The 26,378-nt window shown below is 48.9% G+C and overlaps 1 protein-coding gene across 3 annotated transcripts; it reads right to left on the reverse strand.

Annotated features, from left to right (window-relative positions):
• Positions 1-788: 788 nt before the first annotated feature.
• LOC144309208 (granulocyte-macrophage colony-stimulating factor receptor subunit alpha-like) lies at positions 789-23,787 on the reverse strand. Of its 3 annotated transcripts, XM_077890411.1 has the most exons (13): positions 23,657-23,785; positions 18,166-18,267; positions 15,789-15,931; positions 14,522-14,645; positions 10,930-11,059; positions 10,659-10,831; positions 8,304-8,437; positions 7,005-7,034; positions 6,096-6,231; positions 4,315-4,411; positions 3,949-4,128; positions 2,281-2,362; positions 789-2,054 (listed from the first exon to the last, which is right to left on the reverse strand). In XM_077890411.1, the coding sequence occupies exons 1-13, from the start codon at positions 23,718-23,720 to the stop codon at positions 1,950-1,952; spliced, it is 1,500 nt and encodes a 499-aa protein (XP_077746537.1). In that variant the 5' UTR covers positions 23,721-23,785; the 3' UTR covers positions 789-1,949. The 3 variants fall into 3 exon arrangements, with proteins under 3 accessions (XP_077746537.1, XP_077746538.1, XP_077746539.1); XM_077890412.1 differs by lacking the exon at positions 18,166-18,267 and having other exon boundaries at positions 23,657-23,787; XM_077890413.1 differs by lacking the exon at positions 3,949-4,128.
• Between the last annotated feature and the right edge of the window lie 2,591 nt (positions 23,788-26,378).

Raw genomic sequence — 26,378 nt, forward strand, 5'->3', positions numbered from 1 at the left:
ACCCCGAGATCACAACCTGAGCCAAAGGCAGATGTTCAATCACTGAGCCCCCCAGGAGTCCCCGATTTTTTGTTTTCTGTGCTTAGAATGTTTTGGTCCCATCTGGGCCTCTTGGGGGTAAAAGTTCAAAGTGCAAGGGGCACAGCTTTGGTGCTGTCCATGCTCACAGGAAGGGTCTATCAGAGCCTGCACGGTGGGGCCGAGCTAGAGCCCCCTAGTAAGCCCTTGGACGGCTGAACAACCAAGAATGTTCAGAGCTGCAGACCAGTCACCGGTAGCTCTAAGACGGCTGTGCTGGAGGATCTGCAGCACAGTAAACACAAAATGCTATAAATCGAGGCTTTTTTTGGCTTGTTTTTATTTTGTTTCACTTTTCGTCTCCTGCTGAGCCAGTTGATGTGAGCCCCCGACACCTCTGAAGTCGGGATCAGCAGCTGTGGCATCACTTCAGGACCTGAGTGTACAATTTTGTTCCCTGGAACTCTGTTGGGAGCAAATTGCCGAGTAAAGATTGTAGGGTGCGTGCTAGGCATTCTTCCCACCAGGTGGACCCACCTGGGCACAGAGGAGCCCGTGGGAGGGGACAAGTGGGTGCAGGGGTGCAGGGTGTCACCTGGGACATGGACAGGGGACCCACGGCAAGGCTGGTCAACACGCATTCCCACTATAAGTGGTTCCATGATTGTCAGCTAGTGTGTCCACACGGACGTGTGACAGGCCCCCCTGTTATTCCATCAAACACTCCCCTAATTGTGTTTTCTAGGTAGCACACGAAAAACCCCACAAGCAAAAAAAAAAAATTTTTTTTCAAAAAAAATCGACAAGCAGCCAACGTTAAAAGATACGTCACATTGGGCGTGTGTCGCATCCAATCAGGTGATGATCTCAGGTGCAAACGGAGGTTTCCCAGAGAAACAGTTCGGGGTCAGGTGTGCACTGTCACCTTGTCACCTGTCACCTGCGTGTGCAGCTGGCCCACCTGCCCTGCAGGCTTCCTGCTGACCAGTCCCAGCACCTCATGAGCCAATTCCCTGAGCTCTCTCTGCAAATCGTCTTCATATGTATCTTTTTGTATATATTTCCTACGTATTTTTCCAAATACGTACCCGTCTGTCTCCCTCTGTGTATGTATATTTTCCGCTCTCTTTTCTCCCTCTATTTCTATTTCTCTAACTACATATGGGTGGGGTGTCTGTATCTATGTGTATCTCAATTTCCAGATACATTTTATTCTCCCCGGGAACTGTGTCCTCATCCAGCCCTCTGAGGCCTAGATGCACTGCGCTTCCTGTAGGACATGCTGTTGCTGGTGTCCAAGACTTTCTGTAGGTCTTGGTGGGACGCGCGCCCGCGGCTCCTCATGGCCGACTTCACTGCCCGCATGGGGCTTGCTTCCTGGCTCGAGAGGACCCGCCTTCAATGCTTCCCCGTTGGTTAACGTCATGGGGGTGGGCACGTGGCCTGCGGGGTTTCTGTAGTCGTTTGTCTCGAAGGTCAAGGTGCACAGAGGGTTTCAGGATCCCCGTGAGAAATCCCGTCCTGTCGTTGCTGGTGCCTGCGGATGGAGTTGTCCACATTCTGGTCCATGTGTCATGGTCTGGATAATATCCCCAAAGACGTCTACATCCCGGTCCCCACGGGGTGCACAGAACAATGTCCACAAAGATGACAATACCCCATTCGGCCCCGCTTGAGCCAGCGTAATGTAAGGAAGGGGTTCGTTGTTCTTTGGGGAGGGGGTGGCAGAGATGACGAGAAGCGGGTGCATCCTGGGGTCAGGATCCACGGGCATCCCACGATCCCTCCCACGACAGGTATCTTTACAAAATATCACATTGTTCGAAAGTAAAAAAATAGAACACTATATAAATACATTCTCAAAGCAATTAAAAAAAAAAGAACAACCACCCCACAGGTTCTAGAATGTTCTGGGGAGGAAGCCTCTGTGTTCATACGCTGGCCGGGGCGGCTGTGACTGCTGTGACTTCTTCCACGGTCACGATCTCTTCGTTGTCAGCTTTTTGCGGGTCTGAGACGAACTTCTCCCAGATGACCTGGGGAGGAGAAGGAGGATGGGGGTGTTGGGGTTTCAGGAACCCCGTGAGTGGGACCTGGCTGGCCACTGGGTATAGATGGGAACCGGGGCCCCGGTGGGCGCGGTATCTTAGTAGAGGGCATCTGCGGGACTGCCCATGGGGACGCCCTCGGATGGACATGCAGGAGAGCCCAGGACGCCCCCTCCTCATCCCGGTCGGCTGCCCTACCCCCACCCTTACCTACCTGGTGGTCAGACGGATGGTTGTCGTTCCATTTGTCTTTGACATGTGGAATCCGTGGGAAAAGCCTCCGAGATGCGAGGAACCTGGTAAGACAAGAAGCGTGTGAAGGAAAGACCCTGAGGACATGGGGATGCGGGACACGTCTCCCCCACCTCCCAGTGACACGCCTCTGGACCGCGTGCTGTAGGACAATTTCACGGAAGACTCACAGCAGGACAAACCAACTCTGGGATGAGTGAGCAAGTAGGAGAGGCTATAGGAGCACAGAGGGACGCCCGTGACAATCTTTCTAGAACCTTCACTTGGTCCCTCGGGTACAGAGACGGGGAAGGATGGGACTGGGGGTCATGGCAGGTCATGGGCAGCCTCCAGAGTCCCTGAGGATCACAACGTGTGTGTCTCCTCCTGCGTCCATGCAACCACCGAGAGCATGCTTTCCGGTCTGGCAGGTTTTCTGTCAACATGCTGCATTTATCATTTTTTTTCCTAACATTTTTACGTAAATACTAATTTTCACCTAGATTTTACTTAAAGCAGATGTCATGTTTGCCCAACATCAGAGTCTTCTTGCATTTTCAAAGGCACGTTTGCTTTTTTCTCTTATTTCAGGAGAAGCACCTCCCATTGCAGGACACCTGGAGTTACTTCTGCTCAGCTCAGTAGGGGCTTCCCGCCAAAAAATATAAATTCCAGTCCTGAGTCCCGGAATCTGGAAACAGGACCTCGTTTGGAAATAGGGTCTTTGCAGATGGAATCATGTTAACATGAGGTCGTCCTGGATGAGGGTGGCCCTACGTCCAATGACAGGGGTCCTTGGAAGAGACAGAAGAGGAGACGCAGACACAGAGGATGGAGGCAGAGACCAGAGGGATGCAGCCACCAGCCTGGGGACGCCTGGGGCCCCAGACGCTGGAAGAGGCAGGACGGACCCTCCCGGAGCCTCTGCCCTGGACCTTGATGGTCCTGCCCCTCTTGGAGCTCAGATGTCTGGGACAGATTGAATTTCTAATATTTCAAACCATTTGGTTTGTGGTCTTTTTTTTCCTGTGGCCGCAGGAAACTCAGACAGCTTCTCATTAAGATAACTGTCCCTGTGCAAGGCACGTGGTCTCTGCCCGTTCCGGCAGCAGGTCTCGAGGCTGCCCCTGTTCCCCTTTGGCCCCACGGTTTCAGGGTCCCCTGAGAATGGGGTGGTGCCAAGCCGCCCGTGCATCCAGCAGCCTGGGCGCCATCCTCTCCTTGTGCTTATGCAGCATTCCCGTGCGGTTAGCCACACGCGTGTCCATCGTGAGGGAGATACACCCAGGATGCCCTACCAGGGTGCGAGGCCTCAGGGGTGAGCACAGGAGGACATCCGGGGGTCCCCACATCACGCAGGAGGACCACCAGCTGCAAAAAGTGCTTTGCACAACATCATGCAATCTTCATGCAACGTGCATGCAAGTGGGAATTAATGATTTCATGGATGCACGTTCATTCAGAGGCATTTGCGAGACGCCCCGAGACCCTGCTTGGTGCAGAGATCACACATCGGAAACGACGTGGTAGCCGCCCAGGGAGGAGCCTGTGGAGAGGCTGGCGGTAAGCAGGTACACGGGAAGGTTCAGGCTGGGCTCCCTGGAGGCGTCCAGGAAGGGAGTGGGTCGGGAGCGGGGGGATCCCTGAGTACCTGGTGAGGCTTATCGGGTGGAAATGAACCGCCAGCAGAGGGGTTGGAGGGGAAAGCATTCCACAAAGAGGAAGCTCGCTGCCGTGAGGCTGAATGCAAGCCCTGTGTAAACACCGCTGAGCTCGGACGAAGTCCAGTGTGCAGCTGATGTGTGGGGGTCGGATGGGGTGGCTCGGGGGCCTGGAAGCATCCAAGAATGAGTGTCCAGGGCTGCCCATCATGGGTGAGGATGAGGCCCCCGTCGGCTGGCAGCTAGAGCTCCCCAGACAGATGGCACGCCAGTGGGTGCCCTGAGCCCCATCCAGACATGCACCCCGTCCGTCCTGCCCATTTGCAAGGAAGACCCCAACCCACCACGGGAGTTACCTTTTCAAAAGGCAACCGATAATCAGGGCGGAGACAAGGGTCCCCAGGACCACCAGCATGTAGATGTGCACGAGACTGGCCTCGGGGTCGTCGGAGCCTGCGGAGAGAGGGGGACACAACATGGACCCCTTCAGACGAGCCATCGAAGGACAGATGCTCAGAGCACGAGGGAAATCCTCAGGAAAGGGCTCATCCCGAAACCTTCCCCCAAAGCGCTCTCAGGAGCGCCCAAACCATAACGTGACAGCCCGCTTTAAAACTGGACCCTGAAAAAAAAATAATAAAAAAAAATAAAATAATTAAAAAAAAAACTGGACCCTGAAAAATAAAAATAAAAAAGTAAAAAATAAAAATGGACCCTGCATACCCCAGGACACCTGGGTGGCTCAGTGGTTGAGCGTCTGCCTTTGGCCCAGGGCATGACCCCAGGATCCCGGATCGAGTCCCGCATCGGGCTCCCTGCATGGAGCCTGCTTCTCCCTCTGCCTGTGTCTCTGCCTCTCATGAATAAGTAAATAAAATACAAAATAAATAAAACCGGACCCCCCCCAAGTTTAATTAATTAATTTTTTAAGAGTTTAAAATTCATAAATGAATAAAAAAATGGACCCCTCCCTCAAAAACACACTTTTTCAGGCGCACAATTTGACCAAAGTTACCTCACAATTAGTGTTAGATCTTCAGTGTCATTTATCATCTGGATGAGCTCTTTTTACAATTCATTATTTTTGCAACACAGCACATTGTGGCTGTTACTATTAAAAAATCCAATTTTTAAAAAATCCAATTAAAAACTCCGGTTCCAGAAGGATGATCATAACCAAATTGAGAGTCCGGCGTTTTGAGAGTTTTCCATATTAACATATGAAATGTGCCCTCTTATAATAATAATTATAATAATAATACATTCACTGAAAAAGTGCTCTTTCCACGTGATACAGAAGTTGTTTTTAAATTTTTTTTAAAGATTTATTTTTATTTATTTATGATAGACACAGAGAGAGAGAGGCAGAGACACAGGCAGAGGGAGAAGCAGGCTCCATGCCGAGAGCCCGACGTGGGATTCGATCCCGGGACTCCAGGATCGCGCCCTGGGCCAAAGGCAGGCGCCAAACCGCTGCGCCACCCAGGGATCCCTTAATTTTTTTTAATTTTTATTAATTTTTATTTATTTATTTTTGATACAGAAGTTTTTAATTTCAATGAACACCAATTGACTTATTATTCAATTTTCTTGTTGCTCGCTTTGGACTCGTAGCTAAGAACCCGCTGTCCCATCCCAGTGGGTACATCGATTGCTTCTCCGTCTCTTTGAACTTATGTTTTACCTCTGGATAAACATTTCACGGGCATTTTATACCCGCCCTTATACAAGTCTTTGATTTAGGACCACGAAAAAGAAAATAGCATGCATCAAATGTTTGCTAAAACACTATGAAAATATCCAGGAGGGAGGAATAGTGCGGAAATGCAGATTTCTTGAGCACCTGGTTGGCTTTTGGTCCAAACCATGCAATTCCTGCAAACTCATAAAGGTTTCAGGGAGGAAGGTGGTGAAAGGTGTAGGTCATTCAGTTCCTTGGAATGAATGGATTCCTCTTCATTAGGAGGAAAGACACCCAACTTTGATGCTTAACAGGTGTTTCTTTGAAAAAAACAAACAAACAAACAAAAACCCAGAGCATCGTGGAGACCCGTGCATGGAAACCCCTGTGAGCCTCTGGGGATGGGGCTGGGAAGAGGTCAGAGATGAATTCAGGGGATGCTCCGGGGACACGTACCAAACTCCACAGGCTGGCTCCAGGAACCCCACCTCTGGATCCGCGCGTCTGAGGTCCGTATTTTCACAGTATGCTTGGCTCTGGGCTCTGGACTCGGGAAGTTGTATTTATTTTCCCAATTACCAGACACCTCAATCTTTGAGAAAAAAGAGAAACTTTGAATGCGGGGTCCCCCGTGTTCGGAAAAGCGGGGATGGGGATGTCTCGTCAGAGGCGGCCGTCTCCCCACTCACCCGCCCCATCCCCACCCTGTGACGGACGACGGAAGCACGCTCTCGGAAAGCAGAACAGTGACCTCACGGCGTGGAACATCCTTGCCGTCTAGAAATACGTGGTTCATTAAATTAATGCATGTCCGGCATACGGAATAGTTTGCGGGAAAGCCTCAATGAATCAGCACATTGAGGGGGGCCTCTGATGACCATGGGACCCCGCGTGGGGTTCCCGTGCTCGTCAACATAGATGCAGAAATCATTCAGCAGGTACATGTGACACGCGCAGAGCCGCCACCGGGAAATGTCCCAGCGAGGTCATTAATGGAGTAAAAGCTCACCATTGGATGGAGGAGGATACCCCATAAAGGACTTTGAGGATCGTCCTCTAGGAGGGTTGTGAAGGAAGACACAGTCTCCTTAAAGCTCAAACACGGTTACTCTTGACCAACATGGATGCATATGGCCGGAGTCACTTATTTGAACGAATGGGACCGAGCACGTGTGACCAGATGAGCCCCGTTCCCACAGCCGGACTGTTCCCACCCCTACCTCACTGACGGGACGGTCTTCCCGGGAGCCGCCACCCTCTCATTCACAGCCCACCCCATCCTGGCCACCATGGCGGCCACGTGTGCATGGCAGTGTGTCCATGTTACCGTACGGGGTGATATTTTGGGTCAGAGTTCTAACTCACCAGTTGGTTCCCGCTGTGTTCCTTATTTTTCTGGAAAAAAAAATAGAGTTAGGTTTACTTCTCTCTATTTCGAGAATTCTTACAGGATGCATTCATCGTCCCCTCTGAGTGCAGTCAGGGGTAACCCACATCCCCCTTGTCTACACAGGGCCATGTGAAGGGCTGAGCTCCCTCTCTACTATTTTTGCCTCAAGTCTCCCAGACGGGGGTGGATGGACTCAAACACCAAGGGAGGATGTGCCCGGATCATGCCTTGTCCTGGAACACCACCTGCTGATGGGTCCAAATAAGAGCAGACATGGAGCAGAGGATCTACAGTGGATCCAGGTGCAGTTGGAGCAGAGGACTCCCCCTTGTCTACACTGAGTCCATGTGGATGTGGAACAAAGTCCTCCTTGTCTACACTGGCTCCAGGTGAATATGGAGCAGAAGGTCTTCCTTGTCTACACTGGGTCCATGTGGATATGAATGACAGGGCTCCCCCTTGTCTACACTGAGTCCATGTGGATGTGGAACAGAGTCCTCCTTGTCTACACTGGCTCCAGGTGAATATGGAACAGAAGGTCTTCCTTATCTATACTGGATCCATGTGGATATGAATGACAGGGCTCCCCCTTGTCTACACTGAGTCCAGGTGGATGTGGAGGAGAGGGCTCCCCTTTGTCTATACTGGGTCTTGTAGAGGTGGAGCAGAGTGTCCTCCTTGCCTACTCTGACTCCAGGTGATCATGAAGCAGAGAATCTCTCTTGTCTACACGGGGTCCATAGATGTAGAGAAGAGGATGCTCCTTGTGTACACCGAATCCGGGTAGAAGTGGAGGAGATGGCTCATCCTTGTCTACACTGGGTCTAAGCGGTCAAGGAACAAAGAGTACTCCTTGTCTACACTGGATCTAGGTGGATGTGGAGTTGAGAGTTCCCTTCTCTATGCTGAATCCAGGTGGTCATGGTGCAGAGCGTTCTCCTTGTTTATACTGGGCCCAGGTGGGTGTGGAGGAGAGAATCCCTCTTCCTCAGGTGGGATCCAAGTGGACAAGTAGCAGAAGGTCCTGTCTGTTCTGCATCTGCTTGTAGATCCTCTGAAGGCTTTCAGGATCCACCTGGGTGTGTGGCCACCTTTGTTGGGTTGGCCGTGGTGGTGACCCTCGTGCCCAGGGCATGTCCTGTCCAGCTCAGCCGTCCCTGTGTTTGTCCCCATGCATCACCCAGCCCCGCATGTCTCCACTGATCTGGGTCACAGGGAGGGCTCCCCATTCCTTGTGCGGCACAGTGTCCTGCCTGGGGGCAGAGTCTACTCACCAGTCTCTGGATGTCCAGCTGGTACTTGAACTCCCTGTTGGACAGGGTGTGTCGGGTCACAGGCTTTTCCCACTGGATCAGACAGTGCGACACGTTGCAGTGCACGCTGATATTGTTGGGCGGGCTGTATATTTCTGTAACGAGAACCCAGGATGCTCCCTGAGCCACCAGGCTGCCACCGGGCCTCAGAGGCCAGACCCAGTTCTGTGGGCTGCACATCGATGGTCAGCTCCCGGGGTCACCTGGAGGCACATGCCGTGGTTAGGAAGGAGTGTTGCGTCTTGAGGAAGGAAGAGGACCGCTGGCTTGTGTGCAGGTTCAGCGGTGTGCACACAGGACCATCTAGCAGGCTGCAGGGAGGGGTTGGCGAACCCAACATGTGGGAAGGATGGAAATATGCGGACTGGCCAGGGACAGGGCCACCATGGGGACAGCCGAGGCTGGTTTCCAATGGGGACAGAGGATGCATGTCTGAGAAGACCGGCGGAGCTCCAGGGTCCTTCAACAATGAACGGATATCCCATGTGACCCTCTACGGTGGGTTCCATCAATGGTCGGGATGGGCGTTATGGGCATCCTGTGTCTGATCCCACTTAACTAGCATGCATTCCGATCTCAACACCGGGAGTGGATCCCATTACCCAAACCCTTTGAGGGCAACTTGGTTGTAAATCCACATCCCGTGTATCTGATCACAATGAACCTTGAAACTGAGTTGCATTTTCACTGGGAAGCACACTCTGGATTTATTTTTTCCTCCCTTGCTCACAGTTGTGATGTGTATTTAGGATTCTGCACCTGGGTCTGATGGATAGATAGGGTCCCTCTTCCCACCACTATGCTATTCTCAGTCTACCTGTTGGGATGTCCTACACGTCAACTGAACCTATCTACCTGGACATGGTGTCAGATCCCACAGAGTAGAGGGTTCAACCCTACAAGGCTGCCCTTCAGGCCCTATATCAGACACCATTCAGAAATCCAGGTTTCTGACCCACCAGCTACAGATATGAGCACCCGACGACCTTCTCCTGGGATCTCATTAATCTTCCAGGGTGACTCACAGAGCCCAGGGAACAAGTCACTCGCTAGATCACGGGTTTATTGTCACAGGCTCTAACTCAGGAACAGCCTGGTGAATGGATGCGTGGGGCCAGTTGTAGGGACGGGCGTGGAGCTGCTTCCGTAGCTTCACCAGGTGAACCTCTCTGCTCAAACCTGCATGTTGTCTGCCAACCTATAAGATCTCCAAACCCTGTCGTTTTGGGATTTTACAGAAACTTCATGATGTAAACCCAATTGATTAAATCATGGCCCATTGGAGGTTGAGCTCAACCACCAGCCCCTTTTGGGTCACACACTGGACAGGAATGAAAGTTCCAATCCTCTAATCACAGGGTTTGTTCCCCTGGTAACCAGCCCCATCCTTAGGGGCTTTTCAGCGGTCACCTCCTCAACATAACAAAAGGCACATTTACTGCTCTCCACAGGGGAAATTCCCATTTTGGCGGCTGTGTGTCAGGAAGCAGAGACCAAATGTGCATTTCTAATTGCAAGTCACAACTGCAGAGGACTGAAGTTTGAAATAATATTGGGATTTCCTGGGTTAGATAAAAATGTTAGGAACATGGGGACGGAAAAAGAAAGGCAGGGATTCCCTCAGAAGGAGGGTGGTCGTGTCGGGGCCATGGGAGGTTTGTCCAGAAAGGTGGTGTCTCCTGAGCCTGCAGGAAATGCAGGCCCAGGGATGTGGGTGCCCCCCTGCCACCTGGCTGGGTACAGACACCTGGACCTCCCCCAACAGGTGAGCCTGGAGGTGGGAAATGAGGGTGGCCAATGGCCTGTGAAGCTTCACTGGAGAGTTGGCGTTTGTTTGTCAACAGGGTCTCCAAAACAGACAAGAGATGGCGATGCCTGCTACTACTTGGAGGTGCACAAATGGGCCAGAATTAACCTCCATCTCCTGGTCTGAACGTACTCTCTTTTGTCCCGAGAGGCTTCACTGCCCAGATGTGGGCAATACCCCTGCCCGTCTGGGCTGGGGTAGTGCCAGGGCCAGCGCTCGGGGACTATGGGCGCTTTGGAAGGGCCCTGGCTTCCTTGGTGGTGTGGAGGAGGATCCACCAACAGTGCAGGCACATCTTGTCACCCCGTTTAATTCAGAGTAAAAGGATGGGTTGCACCCTTTACTTGGCTTCCTTCCAAAAGGAAGCAACCATGCCAATACCTTGTCTCTGGGTCTCTGGCCTCCAGAACTTTGGGAGAATACATTTCTCTTCTTCCAAACCTACCGCAAATTCTGTTCAGTTCACCCGTTAAGCATCTCTTTACACCACAGGACGTCCTTGGTCTTACCTATTTTCTTCCAGTACAAAATCGAATCAAAGAACTGGATTCCTGTCCTTTGGCTGGTACCATTCACCAGGAAGTAATTGTAGTACGCTAATCCCGAGAGGTCTTCCAAGTGACATCCTACGTGGGTTCCTGAGTCTTCTAAGTAATGAGGACACTCTCTTTCCCTTCTGTATCTATAAAGTTCCAAAGTGTTTAGAGGATAAACAGGGCTCCCCCTCCACCGCCCAGTGTACTTCCCAGGGTTGTCTCCATGAGCGAGGTCAATACTTACTTCAAGTCTCGTATGTACAAAAAATATTGCACGTCATCAGGGGCAGCTTGACCCTTTGCCCAAGTGCAGTTCATGAAGTTTGCATTGTAGATAAAACAGGAGAAGTTTTGGGCAGCTGTGCCCTTCCCACCTGAGAAGCCACAAAAACAAAATAATTTGTGGAAGCGGATCATGTGGCTTCACGGTTGGAATCTCTACCAAACGTTCAGAGAATAATTAATTCCAATCCTTTTTTCTTTTATACGATGTTATTTATTTATTTGAGAAAAAGAGAGAGAGAGAGACAACGTGGGCAGAAGGAGATAGAGAAAGAGAGAATCCCAAGCAGACTCCCTACTGAGCAGGGAACCTGATTTGGGGCTTGAACCCAGGACCCTGAGATCAGGACCTGAGCAGAAACCAAGAGTTGGACATTCAACCAACTATGCTCCCCAGGTGCCCCACCAATCTTTCTTAAACTCTTCCAAAAAAATAGAAGAAGAGGGAATACTTTCAAATTCACTTTAGGAGGACAGGATCACCCCCATACCAAGCCCAGACAAAGACATGAGAAAAGAAAATCACATCCCAATATCCTAATAAACGTAGATGTGAAAATCATTAACAAAATTCTAGCAAGCAAATCCAACAGCATGTTAAAAGGATTGTGTGTCGTAACCAAGTGGAATTTATCCCCGGCATGCAAAGATGGTTCAACACACGCCAATCAATCAGTGTGCTTCATGACTTTAATAGAATGAAATAAAAAATCATGATTGTCTCAGTAGCTATAGAAAACATCTTTCACAAATTTCAGCATCCATTCATGATAAAAATTCTCAATAAAATAGGTATAGAAGGGCAGCCCGGGTGGCTCAGCAGTTTAGCACCTGCCTTCGGCCCCAGGCATGATCCTGGAGACCCAGGATCGAGTCCCACATTGGGCTCCCAGCATGGAGTCTGCTTCTCCCTCTGCCTCTGTCTCTCTCTCTCTGTCTCTGCCTCTCTCTCTCTCTCTCTCTCTCTGTGCGTCTTTCATGAATGGATGAATAAAATCTTTAAAAAAAATAGGTATAGAACAAATTTGTATCAACACAATAGTGGACAAATATGGAAAGGCCATAGCTAACATCACACTCAATGGAAAAAAACCTGAAAGCTTACCTTGTAGGGTAAGAAACAAGGCCAAGGTAGGCACTCTCACCGCTTCTATTTAACATATATGGGAAGTCCTAACCAGAGCAATTAGACAAGAAAAAGAAAGATATCCAAATTAAAAAAGAAGTAAGATTATCTTCGTTTGATGATAAAATGACCATACGTGTAGAAAAACCTAAAGACTAAACAAAGAAGAGACATTGTTACAGCTAATAAAGAATGTAATAAAGTTTCAGGATGCAAAATCAATGTACAGAAATCAGTGGTATTTGTCTACACTAACAATGACCTGTTCAAAAAAGGAATTAAAAAAATAATCCTGGGATACTTGCCTGACTCAGTCAGTAGAGCATGTGACTCTCGATCTTGGGGCTGTGAATTCAAGCCCCACATTAGGTGTACAGATTACTCAAAAATAAAAAATAGGGGGTCCCTGGGTGGCTCAGTGGCTTAGCACCTGCCTTCAGCCCAGGGCATGACCCTGGAGTCCCGGGATTGAGTCTCACATCGGGCTCCCTGCAAGGAGCCTACTTCTCTCTCTGCCTGTGTCTTTGCCTCTCTCTCTCTCTCTGTGTCTCTCATGAATAAATAAATAAAATATTAAAAATAAATAAAAATAATAAAATAAAATAAAATAAAATAAAAGAATAGTCTTTTTTTTTATAGCACCAAAAATGAATAAAAAAGGAATAAACTTAAACCAAGGAGGTGAAAAACCTGTACACTGACTATTATAAAACATTGAGGAAGAAGATTTAAGAACATAAAGATAAATGGAAAGAGATCCCATGTTTGTGAACTGGAGTGATTAATAGCGTTAAAATATCCAACCTACCCAAAGTGATCTATAGATAAATGTAATCCCTATCAAAATCCCAATGGCATTCTTTACAGAAATAGGAAAAAGAATCTTAAAATCCATATGGAGCCATGAAAGACTCCAAATAGCCAAAGCAATCTTGAGCAAGAAGGACAAAGCTAGAACCATTACATTTCCTGATCCCAAAATACATTGTAAAGCCACAGTAACCAAAAGAGTATGGTCCTGGCATAAAGATAGACACCATAGATCAATGGGACATAAAAGAACCCAGAAATAAATCCACGGGCTTATGGTCAACAAGGTTGACCTTCCACAAGGATGCCAAGAACATACAATGGACAAAGGAGTCTCTCTTTTTGCTAAATGGTGATGGGAAAACTGGACAACCCTAAGCAGGAGAATGAAAGAGGATCCTTATCTCTCACTGGATATGGAAAGCAAGTCAAAATCGATTAAAGATCGAAACACAAAACCTGAAACTGCAAAACGAGTGGAAGAAAACATGGGGGAAAGACTTCTTGGCAATGCTTTTTTGGATATGACGCCAAAACCAGAGGCACCAAACCCAAAAATTGACAACTGGGATTACGTCAAACTATAAAGCCTCCACTGAGTGAAGGAAATAATCAACAGAGTGACAAGGTAGCCTATGGAATGGGAGAAAATATCTGCAATCCATATATATATATGTATATATATATATATATATATATATATATATATATATACCCAAAATATATAAGGACCTCAAAGAACTCAATAGCAAAAAAACCCAAAGGCCAAAAAAACTCCCCAAAACCCAAACCCAAAAAACTCCAAAGGGCTGAATAGTTTTGAATGTCTTCTAAAGAAGAAGTACAAATGGCCAACAGCTACAGGAAAAGTGGCTGGGCATCACTCATCGTCAAAGAGATGCAAATAGAAACCGCAGCGAGCTATTACCTCACACCTGTTAAATGACTGGTCGAAAAAAGTCAAGAGATAAATGCTGGTGAAGATGTGGATAAGAGGGAACTTGTGCGCTGTCTGTCATATAAGCTGGTGTGGCCACAGTGGAAAACAGGAGAAATTCCTTTAAATGTTCACATTAGAACCCCCGTGTCACCCGGCAATCCCATGTCTGGGCATATTTCCAAAGGAAATGGAATCTGGATCCCAAAAAGATATATGCACTCCCGCGGTCGTTGGAGTATTACTCACAATAGCTAACACGTGGCAAATGCAAAGACACAGAGAGTAAATCGTGGTTTCCAGGGGCTGGAAGGAGGGATAACAGCTTAATTGCAGTGATTATTTCTCAACATATATGTATATTAAGGCTTTAATTTAAATATCTTATAAATATACATTAATATTTTATATATAATAATTTCATATTCGTATGTTAATACATTAATATATAACATCAGTATATATTAATACATTAATATATAATATCAGAATATATTAATACATTAATATATAATATCAGTATATATTAATACACTAATATATAATAATATATTTATATATTATAATTTAATATATTTAATACCTACATGCCAAGGAAATCTCAAAAAAGTTGAGAAAAACGGAAGGGATCTACCTTGGGGCTAGTGATGTGCAGAAGGATCACTGTGATATTTCCCCTACCTGAATTAGTGTAGACCAGTGTTTCTGGAATCGGTCTTTGGATGCTATTTACTTTAACCATGAACGTGACTCCCTCATGGAGAGAATAATCCGGAAACTTGCAGTGACATTCATTCTCCTTGAGCTAAAAAGACGCAACCGGCCAGGGCATTAGGAAACTTTTTTTTTTTCCTTTTCCTCTCCACACTGTTTGCTCTTCCACTGGTCCCGTGATGCCACCACCACCCACATATGTTGTCTGGGTGGATGTCGGCGTGCCCCCGTGAAGGTGGGACCTTGCCTCGGTGGTCTACAGCATTTAGGAGGCCAGAATAGAGGTCCCATTGCAGGGTGCCCTCAGTCTCCAGGGGTTTCGTTAAAATGCAGACTCCCGTGCAGCGAGTTCCAGGTGGGGCCAAGAAGATTCTACATTTGTAACAAAGCTCCCAGGTGATGCTGATGGATCACAACTCTGAGCAGCGAGACCTCTCAGCACTTGAGACATTACGGAGCTTACCGCACCCTCTTTTAGTTTATTCCGTTTTCTTGTCCTATTATTTTTCTCCCACAGAAATGTTTACATTGTATCCAGTCATTTGGTTACTTTGTTTCCGTCAAACACCTAGAACTCACACGATTTCTTTCTGGTGGGATTAAATCTGACCAGTGGCTGATTTTTGATGGATCAACCGATTTTTGATGGATCAACTGAGCAAAAGGCTACTGTTTCTGTTGGCAGGAGGGCGTTTTTCCTACGCAACATCCCCCGAAGGGACACAGAAGCTTGAAAGTCACAGAACAAGTTGCTCATCTTCCCCATGATGCCTGTTGTGGGAAATCCTGCCTCCCTGAAAGAGACCCCTGGAAATTCTGGGAGCATTCGGGTGCCAGATTGAAATCTACCTGTATTGCCCTGGATCCCCGGTCCCACCAGTCTACCCCATTTTTCCCTTCTTTAGGTGGTTGAGCATCCCCGAGGGTCCTACCCTACAATCTGTGCCGTGTCTGAACTCGTAGGAGCTTTGGGCTGTGGCTTCTTCCTCGGGAGCCCTGAACTCCTTTTCCTTTTGGGATAAGACATTTTCCTCAGTCCCCCAGAGAATCAGGCCATCAGGCATGTCTTGACCACGGGCCAGCGCTAACTTCCCTGGTTCACCCAGAAGCATGGCCTCTAGATGTGTCCCAGATGTCACACGCATGGTCTCCATTCCCGCCTACCGCTGCTTTGTTTCTACAGTGATGAGAGCTTTGTAAAGGATAACGATCGTCCGTATCAAATCCATCTTACCGTTATTTCGATTGGCCCTTTCTCCTTGTGGATCATCACGCACTCGAGGTACGTAGTGTTTTCCTTGCAGTCCCAGCTCAATTCCATTCTCCTCGAGTCAAACTTCATGTTTAGACTGGGGAATCCTTCCACGGTTGTAAGATCTGAAGGACGGGACCACCAGATTAAAAGATTATCGCTTTCCCATCTCTACCCACTGCCTCTTGACCCATCCCATGTCTCATAAGCAAAATTCAAGGCTGGGACAGGCTGTCCCGTACCCCTGTCCCCCTAGGTGTTCCCTCTACGTGAGGATGCCTATCAGGCAAGTAATCCAAGACCGACCAAGTGAGAGCAAACGGAGGCTATTTATTCAGAGCTTGCTATGGTAAGGAAGTCGGCCATCACTGGCATTCGTCAGAGACTCAAGGGTGGACAAGGCAATGGGCAAGTCTCATAGTGGACAAAAGGTACCTTTTGGTTGTGCCCTGAGCAGAGGCTATGGGTGTGGGGACGATGCAGGTGGCTCACTACAAGTAGGGCATCCCATGGGATTGGTTAGGGGACCATGCCTGGCTCTCTGGTTGGTCCTATATAGGAAGTGGGGTCAAAACATAGGGAAGCCATTAGTTACTGATCAAGTCTGGTCCACTGGGGGCTGGTTGCTCCAGAAGTGATCTTTTAACTCCTTGGATTGTCATGGGGACGGACATCTGGCTCCTTGCATGACTGATTTGGAGACAGCAGGCTGGCTTTCTGGGCTGGTCCCCAAAGATGAGGCTGGTCCCCCTGGGCTGGGTTCTGTTCTTAAAGATGCTCTGCCCATTGTCCGTTTATATTTTAAGTCTCTCAGCATGCACGGCCTCTGTGCTGGGTGCCTCATACCCATATCCTCCTTTATTCCAGGTGCCATCCCACCTCCCCAACACAGGGACCACCTCTCTCCAGGTCTCCAGGGCCTGCAAATAAGTCACTTATCTCCTGAGTTTCTTGACCCTCCTCCCTCCCTGGCATGTCCTTGGCTTCCTGCAGACTTCTACCTTCCCAGCCCAAGACAACAATGACTGTCCATCTACAACAGTTCTATGGATCTTGGTCTTAGCCTGTGGGTCCTACAAGAGTTTCATATGCCCCCAAGGTCATACCCAACCAAGGAAGTCTTCAAAGGTCAACAGAAATCTGATGACATTTATTCATCCAGGGCACATCCCCTCCCTGGACTGAGCCAGCTCTTGCACATCCCTGGACCCATGGACTCTTGAGTTAGGAGAGTCCATCAGTTCCATACACAACCCTCAGGAGAAAGGCCAAGCTGGACTGCATGGATTTTGTGAAAGTACATGAAGATTCCCACAGGCCTCCTGTGTGGAGGACAGAGAGACAGCCATCCCCACCGTTCCCTTATCTCCTTTCTTAGGGCAGCAAAGACGTTGTGTTGACACCATCCATACTTTAAAAACAGAGCCCCTTTTAGAAACACAGACGTGGGCCTGAGTCCCCACTCTGTCTGTACCAGCGGTGTCACTTCCAGCATGTTGCCTAATGTCTCTGTTCCCTGGTTTCCATTCTCACCGAATTGAGCAATGACATCTCTGACCTCAAGAGGTTGGTTCAATGCAAAAGCAATTTGAGACTCAGCAGCTCTTGGGGCTCCTAGCCCTGGGGAATGGTCCCTGAGAACATCTCTTGGGGAAGAATGGGAGTTATAGGTGTCCTTACCCGGTCCCCCAGGAGCTCCCCTGACCTGTGTCTTCTGACACTGTACATTTCACCTGGAGGAGGGCAGCATTCTTTAACTTCTGACCATCCACCAGTGTCCCTATTCCTCAGCCCTCTGGCCAGCACCATTTTCTTACCGATGCCCCAGTGACCCCATATCCCTCCCAGTGATCCTCACCATATACACCTAAAACCTAAGTATGTTCACCTTTAATCCTTCCTAAAATGGTGATACGTGGCCTGATAATCAACATCCAGCTACCGCAGGCAGACAGCTACTAGTCAGTTGATGTTGATGTTGCCTTTGCCACCTGCTACGGCGGGGAGAGGGGGCTCACCTTGCTTCCTCTGTCCACCTGTTTAAGTCAGGATGTTACTACTCCCTGCAGAAAAGTCCCTGCCAGGGTGAGACCCCCCACAATGTCCCACTGTCCAGAATTAGAGTTGATGAGCCACATTTTGCAGCTCTGGTGTGTGACCATATCATAAGGCAGGATTAGGAAGGGCCTTTTAGAGCAGGGGCAAGAAAACACTTTAGCATCTGGCATTGTGTCACTTGACTGACCAGCACATACGAGGGTGAGTTGAGGTTGGACTCGGCCATCAGGATGTATCCCAAGACACACAGGACGTAGAAATGAGATAGTCGGAGAAGGGTCAGACAGGTTCACACACTTACCCTGGTGCCCTAGAGTCTGGAGGATGACTGGGTCCAATAGCATGCAGAGCAGGACAGTTGTGGCCACGAGTCTCGTGGGACTGCCCGAGGGATGAGGAAGCCCTGTAGGTACAGTCACATTTTAAAGAAATCAGCTCTCATGGGAGTTTTTGGGAGGGGGACTCAGCAAGGTTTCCTCGGGGAGATGCTCTGCAGGAAGACATAGGACCATCCCCAGCCTGATGGTCAGCCTGCTGGCCTGGCCAGCTCGGGGGTCACTGCTGGCTACAGAGGGTCTACAGGCTGCAACCAGCCTCGGGGTGGGGGGCAGGGACAGGACCAAGGGCACAAGCTCACCAAGCCCTTCCAATTCCAATTCCACCTGCAGAGAATGGCCGGGCCGTCCACCTCCTCCAGAGCCCACATAACACACAAAACAGGAACCCGCTCACTGACTTCTCTTTTCTCCAGGATCAACTTCCTGAGAGAGGCGGTTGCAAAACCATCTCCCACATGTGTGGGGAAATACTACCACTGCCCCGTGAATCTACTCTACAGATCCACCCATCTGCTTTACATCAAGCTTGACTCATCATTCAGATGAGCCTCAAAGCCATGGCTGACATGTAATAGTGATTTTAAGATGCTTTTGGGGGAATATTACGCCCCCTTTCATAAGTTTCTCATTGTTCTGGCTTTCTCTTTTTTCTTGTTTGTATAATTTAAATTTTAAAATTCTTGTTTAAAATATTTTAATGTGAGGGGGACGCCTGGGTGGCTCAGCAGTTGAGCTTCTGCCTTTGGCTCAGGGCGTGATCCCGGAGTCCCGGGATCGAGTCTTACGTCGGGCTCCCTGCATGGAGCCTGCTTCTCCCTCTATGTCTCTGCCTCTCTCTGTGTGTCTCTCATGAATAAATAAATAAAATCTTTAAAAACATAAAAAAAATATTTTAATGTGAGGGATGCCCAGGCAGTTCAGCAGTTAAGCATCTGCCTTTGGCTCAGGGTGTGATTCTGGAGACCCAGGATCGAGTCCCACATCAGGCTCGCTGCGTGGACCCTGCTTCTCCCTCTGCCTGTGTCTCTGCCTCTTTCTGTGTGTGTCTCTCATGATTAAATAAATATAATATTTTACAAAATATATGAATAAATAAAATACTTTAATGTGAGTATAATTGACACATGCTCTGAGTGTTTTTAGAATGGATTTTTGGGTAGTAGAAAAAGAAATGATAGGTCAGGTTTCCATTATGACAATAACAGGGTTTTTTATTTTTTTTAGTTTTTTTCCTTTAATTAAAAGACTTGAGTTTCACAACAATCAAAAAGGGTATGTTTAAAAAAAAAAGAGGAAAAGGAAAAGGGGTAAGTGACAGAGGGACATGGAGGATGTTTAAATACGTTTACTAAATGAAAGAAGCTGGTCTGAAAATGCTACATCCTGTTTGATTCAAATATTACAACATTCTGACAGAGGGAAAACTATGGAGACAGAAAAAAATTCAGTAAAAAACCAGGGTTTGGGGAAGGGACAGGATGAGTAGGGAGGGCGCAGGGGATTTTTAGGGCAGTGAAACTACTCTGTATCATACCATTATTCTGGATATATGTCATTATACATCTGTCCAAACCCATAGAATGTCCAACACCAAGAGTGACTGTAATGTAAACTGTGGGCTTTAATCAATAATAATGTATCAATATTGGCCCATCAATGATAATTGATGGCCCCACTGATGCCAAATATTCATAATAGTGTAGACTGGGTCAAAGGGGAAGTGCATACATAGGGATCCCCTGTACTTTCCACTTAAATTTGTCTGTAAATCTAAAACTGCTCTAAAAAAAAAAACAAAGTCTATTAAAAACTTTTTAAACACATAAGTACAGAAGCGAAGGGCTGTGGTCCCACAAAGCTGCACTCAACAGAGAACACCTGATGCTCTGCTTGTGTTTGGGGTGGCATCCTGGGGGCTGCCCTCCACTGCCCTGGGGGCATTTTTGCTGGTGCTTGTTCTTTGGCTGATTGTAGTGGGGGTCCTACGTCTCTACGTAGTTCTCTCCCTCTCGGCCACTAACTACCTCTGCTGCTCTTCATCTCTGTGTTCCCTGTGACCTCATCCTTTTAGGGCCTTGTCTTTTCTTGGAGGTTCCTTTCTCTCTCTTTTACGGTGCACAATTGTACTTTCTGTAATTTTCTTGGGTTTATAGAGTCTGTCCGTCTAAACACTGCTTCTTTTTTTTTTAACAATTTTTTTTTAATTTTTATTTATTTATGATAGTCACACACAGAGAGAGAGAGAGAGAGGCAGAGACATAGGCAGAGGGAGAAGCAGGCTCCATGCACCAGGAGCCCGACGTGGGATTCGATCCCGGGTCTCCAGGATCACGCCCTGGGCCAAAGGCAGGCGCTAAACCGCTGCGCCACCCAGGGATCCCTAAACACTGCTTCTTTTTTCTTGGTGTATTAGCTTCCTGGGGGCTGATGGAACAAATAACCACAAATTTCCTTCCTTCCTTCCTTCCTTCCTTCCTTCCTTCCTTCCTTCCTTCCTTCCTTCCTTCTTTCCTTCCTTCCCTCTTTCCTTTTTTCCTGTTTCTCTTCCCTCCTTCCTTCCCTCCTTCTACTTTCCTTCCCTTCTTCTCTCCTTCCTTCCCTTTCCCTCCTTCCTCCCCTCCTTCCTTCCTTCTCCTTTGTCTTCCCTCTCTCCTTCCTTACCTCCTCTCCTTCCTTCTTTTTTTCTTTCCTTTCTCTATTTTCCTTCCCTCCTTCTTTCCTTTTCAATTTCCTTCCTCCTTCTTCCTTCCTTCCTTCCTTCCTTCCTTCCTTCCTTCCTTCCTTCCTTCCTTCTTCTTTCCTCCCTCCTCTCCTCCTCCCCTTCCTCTTCCTTCCCTCCTCCTTCTCAGACCTTTCTCTCACCAATTCCTCCCCTATTTCATCCTGTCCAGTGTCTGCTTCTTGGAGACCCAGTCATCACACTCCTGACATTACCCCCCCCCCCAACCCCTGCCACGACACCTGGACCTCCATGTCCTTGCCTCCCAGCTGGCACCTGTCTTCACAGACTGTCTTTTTCTCCCCTCAGACTCCTCTCCAGCCCAGCTCCTATCAGGGACACAGCATCTCCCTCCCACATGTGGCCAGTTCAGCACATTTGGGCTCCTCCTCTCCTTGAGGTGCAGCCCCACCCAGGGAGCTCCTCTGCCCTCTGTAGGATCCCTTACCTCACAGATCCCTGCCCCCACAGACATCTGAGCTGTGAGGCTCATTCTCTACATTCCCCAACCACCTGCCTCCTTTCCACCCACCCTGTGACGTTCATGGGTCACCTGTCTATTGATGGTCAACTGGCTTGTGTAGATGCCACAGCCTCTTTACCTCCTGCACCTGCACCAGCTTCTCAGCCTTCCCAACAATGCAGAGTCCAGCCAGCTCCCCAAGCCAGGTGTGCACATCTGTTCCTGAGTGCACCTGTAGAGCAGCTCCCAGCCTCAGGTCCTGTCTCCTAACTTCCAGGAGCCCACTCCCTCCTAGGGCACCTCCCTTGCTATAAAAGAGGAAATAAGAACCTCAGACCAGACCTGTCCCAACTTCCCTGCCTCCCACACACCTTTTACTCCAGCGCTATAGAGAAGTTCCCAGCTTCCTCCATCTACAAGCTGGACCCTGCTCAACCCAGCCCTTCTCTGTGTCGTGTCTGGGGTTCCTGGCCCTGGGGGGGGGGGGGTGATGCTCTCCATAGTGAACCCAAGAGGCTCTCAGGGTGGACCCTTCCTTGGTCGTGGCTGACCCTACCATTGCCTTTTGCTATTCCTGCCTCATCTCTGCCCTGATTTTCACATCTGCAGTCTGTGTGAACACCCTGGCTTCGTTGAGCGGAGCTGTCCTTAATCAGGAAGGGGAGGTGCAGTGCAGCAGGGCATGGAGGGGTTTCATTCCACTCACCACCCCCACACCCCACCACAAGCTTCTTCAATCTGCTTTTCTCCTCATTTTTTCAAGCCTCCCATAGTACCTGCTTTGAGACTGTTACATGAAGCTGGTGCCTGTGCATGTACACCCCAACCCACACCCCACAGGGAATCTGCATGGAAATACACCCTGAGCTGGACAGTTCCCCATTCCGCTTCCTCTAAACTGAACTCCTCTCGCTTCTCTTTGTTCTCTTTGCTCATCGTGATGGAGCAAAAGCAAACTTCTGTAAACTTGACTTTTTAAAAAACCCTCAAAAAACAAGCAACAACGTTATCACCTACCCAACGGTGATATGCAAGGTGATCTAGCAAGGGCTGCTGTTTTAATTAGCTGGTGAGTCATAACCTGGGGCTCTCGGCCAAGGGTGAGGACAAACCCTACGGAGGATAATTCGGGGGCCGCGTGAAGTAACTGGCGCTGTGATTTCTCCATCGCCTGGGCATACCAAGCATAGGTATGTTCCACACGGCTCCTAGTTTCCCGCTCACACCCATCCTAGGGAGGATTTCCTAGTATCCTCATGCAAGTGGATGAGAAACTGAAGACCGTGGAGATCTCACACTTCATGTAATTAATTTCTGTGTTGATTTTTAAGACCGAGGGCAAAATCCACCCTTTTAAAGTGTACAACTCCCCAGCACTTAGCACTGGGGAGTGTTCAGCCATCACCTCTACCTGAGCCAGGACATTTTCATCCCTCCCAAAGGAGGACCCCAACCCCAAGAAACCAACACTCTGCAGTCTTCTCTCCCACTCTGCAGATTGGCTTGAGCCTCTTGTTTCATATGAATGAAAACTCAGACGTTACTTTGCTCTTTTTTTGTCCACTGACTACCCACTTTCCCTTCTTCTTTCGGTTTTCTCCAGACAGGGTTTTCTTCCCCTTTATCTCCTCCTAAGACCTCCACAGATACCGCCTCCATCTGTCAGATGGGGTCATATCAGAGACTGGGGCAGTGCATGTGCTCCCAGCCTGTGGCATCCCTGGGGTGAACCTGGATGTCTACTCCCTGTAGTCAGGGGCATGGGTGGTGGGTGGATGTAGCCCGTCACCGCGCGTGGGCAAGACAAGGAGTGAAATGCAGTGGTCCCCAAAGACACCTGTGGTCCAGGATGGCCAGCAGCTCTGCACTTGTTGCCGGGGGCTTTGACACAAGCCACTGCCAGCAAACTGCCTCCCCAGGATCCAGGGACCACCGCTTCCCCGTGTGGACGACCACCTGCATCCATGACTCTGGAGTAATCCATAGTGGCTTCTAACACTCACGCAGAGTTGCATGAGGGGCTTAGCCTGCTCCCAGTGCAAGTTGGTCGATCCCTGGCGCTAATTCAGACCTTCTAACACAGTGCCCATGTGCTGTTGGAGTTACCCCACCTCCCTGTTAGGCACCTTCATTTGGATATTCCCAGCTCCCACCCCTGGGTGCTCCCTGACTTCCCCAGGAGCTGCCAGCAGCAGCAACAGGAGGAGGAACAGGTACCCTAGTGACAGGTACGGTACGTTTGAGGGTCAGAGAAGAAAGGGAGCCACCTTACCCCACTGCACCAGGCTCCGCTCTGGCCACCTGTTTGCTTTCTCGGTTTCCTGGCGCTCCGACATCTGGTTGTTGTCTTGGACAGCTCTCTGCTGGGTCAGAAAGTGAGCACACTGATTGCATTGCAGAGACATTTCAACCCGAGACTTCCCCTTTCTCCTTAGCGCCCTCCCCCTTCCGGTGATGTTTTTTCGTTGTATATATATGATTAAGAAACCTGTGAACGGTGGGTAAGTTCATCAGCCTCTTAGGTCTCTGAAGACAGCTGATCAGGGGTGTGACGGCCACACAAGTGAGCAGGATATGCATCCCTGGCTCCCCGTTCCTCAAGGAGCCACGCCCCTTCAGCATTCATGTGCACAAGCATATCTTCCCAAGGTCAATCTGATGGGTCATCGACTCTGCCCAGGATGGCAGGAGTTGCTGGCTTTTGCCATGGACTGAGTTCTGTGCCATTCAATTCATCAGACGTTTATTGAGCGCCCTTATTGGTTAGAACCTAGGGGAGTGGGTAGGAAGCAGGTTTGCAGCTCGTGGCAGGACAAGGCTAAGCAGAAGGGCCATGGGGGCTGGTGACACAAAGACAGCATCGAATATCTCCAATGTAGGGCCTTTGGGTGAGGAGACAAACAACAGTGGGATGAAGAGTGAGCAACGTTTCATCCGGACAAGGACACACTAACTCCTGGTGGGATGCAGATACAGGGCTGGTGATCATGGTCAGCTGAACGTCACAGGGAGTGGGTGACATCATGTCATGGATGGGGACCTCCATGTGAAGGTCACCTCTTGGCAGTCATGAGGTGCAATGGGCCAGCTCTCCTCAGGTGTATCTCTGTGGATGACACTGTGAATGTCTCTGCCAGAGAGCCCTTCCTCGTTTGTGGTCTTGGAAGCCGAGGAGCAGAAGAAGCAGCGTTTGAGAGACAACTGTGAGGAGCACAATGGCCAGAACAGAAACGAAAAACAAAACTGGAGGCACCCACGTTCACTGCAGAAATGGCAGGAATGGTGATGCTGCATCTGAGTTGGGCAAATAGGAGGAGCTGGCAAAGGGTGTGGAGCCGGGGGAGGAGATGCCATGTTCAGTCTTGCCATGTTCAAGCGGCTTCTCCGTGGAGACAGGATGTGGACGCGTCTAGCAGGGAGTTGGATGCAGGGGTCAGAATCAAGGGAGAGATTTGAAGAACTCAGTGGAGGATGTTCCACTGAGTATCTTCCCTGGTGGGAGGAATGTTCCAGATTCTTACGCCACTTGAGTCCCTGAAGCTTGAAAAATCTCACAACATGCCTCCAAGGTAAAGAGTTAACTCAGCAGACCTGGATTGTCTACACTTGCCCCTTCCAAACTAAGTTCTAGCCATTGACCAGCTCCTGGAAGGAGGCTTGCATATGAGCCCGTGAAATGTCCTACCTGATAAGAGCGTCTTTGTTTGCCTGGAGCCATGGCATGTAGTTTATATGCTACAGTGTGATTTACGATGGAGCTTTGGGCCATGCCATACTTGGCCGTGTAGAAAGGCTAGTGAAAGAATAACTCAGGTCAGCCATGTGGACGCTCCATGCTAAGTGACTGACTCCAAGAAAACTCCTGGACGCCAAGGCTTGGTGAATGTTCCTGGTTGGCAATACGTCATGCATGTTGCCACACGCAGTCATTGGAAGAGTTAAGTAGCATCCACAGGTCCATGGGGAGAGGACACCTGGAAACTCATGCCTCATCTCTCTTGGACTCTGCCCTAAGCACCTTCAGATTTCACCTGTATCCTTTTTTTGTACTAAACCAAAGCCATGAGTGTAAGAGCTTTCTGGAGTTCTGTGAATCCTTCTACTGAATCGGTGAACCCCATGAGGGTGTCAGGGACCCAGACATGATACCCCTACACCGTCATGAAGGCCGCTGTCTCTGGCTGGGCATGACACACACAGAAGAAGCTTAACAAGTATTGGCGTGAAGGAGTGACAGCATGATGTTTCTTAGGACCCCTTTGTTCTACCTTTTCTTCAAGTGCTTTTGCCTTTTTAGATCTGCTCCAAGTTCCCACCAAGATGTGGAGAAGGAGAAGGAGAGTGAAGGGAACCTGTGTGGCTTACAAGGGTCCTGTGGGACTGTCTGGGGAGAGCATAGAGACCAAGCAGGGGGACTGGAGGCCAGGTCAATCAGAGAGACCACACACATACTAGGCTGCTGGCATTTGGATGTTCTGTAAGTATAACAAAATACACTACGGTATTCTTGTTTCCTCTTTCTCTATTTGGGACTTGGATTTTCAACTGACACAATAGGTTTTAACTTTTGTTAAAGGTTAAGTTTAAGCTTGGCTGTAGTTGCATTCTGAGAATTAAATGTGGAAGTAGGTTGGTACACCATGGTCTTCTAGGAACTCCCAAAGAAGAGAAGGTGAAGCGTTCCCTACAGATACAACCCTCCTCCACATTGTTACTCCAGACAGATGGATGTACTGGGCTGGATGTCCCCCAGGGCCCCCTGGCAGGTCACCATGGGTGGCATTGCTGGAAAGTCAGTGCCTGTCATTTACTCTGAGGAGCTCATTTGTGCCTGGAATGTGCAGGTGGAGACTTGGAGGCTGTGTTTGTCTCTGTAGTTGACAGTCAATGACTCATTTCTAGACTATCCATGGTCTTCATAGCCTCTTATTCCATCTGGGATGAATATGGGATGAAGTGTGCAGGAAAAGAAATTTATGGGGAAGAATTTATGG

This window comes from Canis aureus, chromosome X, assembly GCF_053574225.1.
Source record: "Canis aureus isolate CA01 chromosome X, VMU_Caureus_v.1.0, whole genome shotgun sequence".
NCBI lineage: Eukaryota > Metazoa > Chordata > Mammalia > Carnivora > Canidae > Canis > Canis aureus.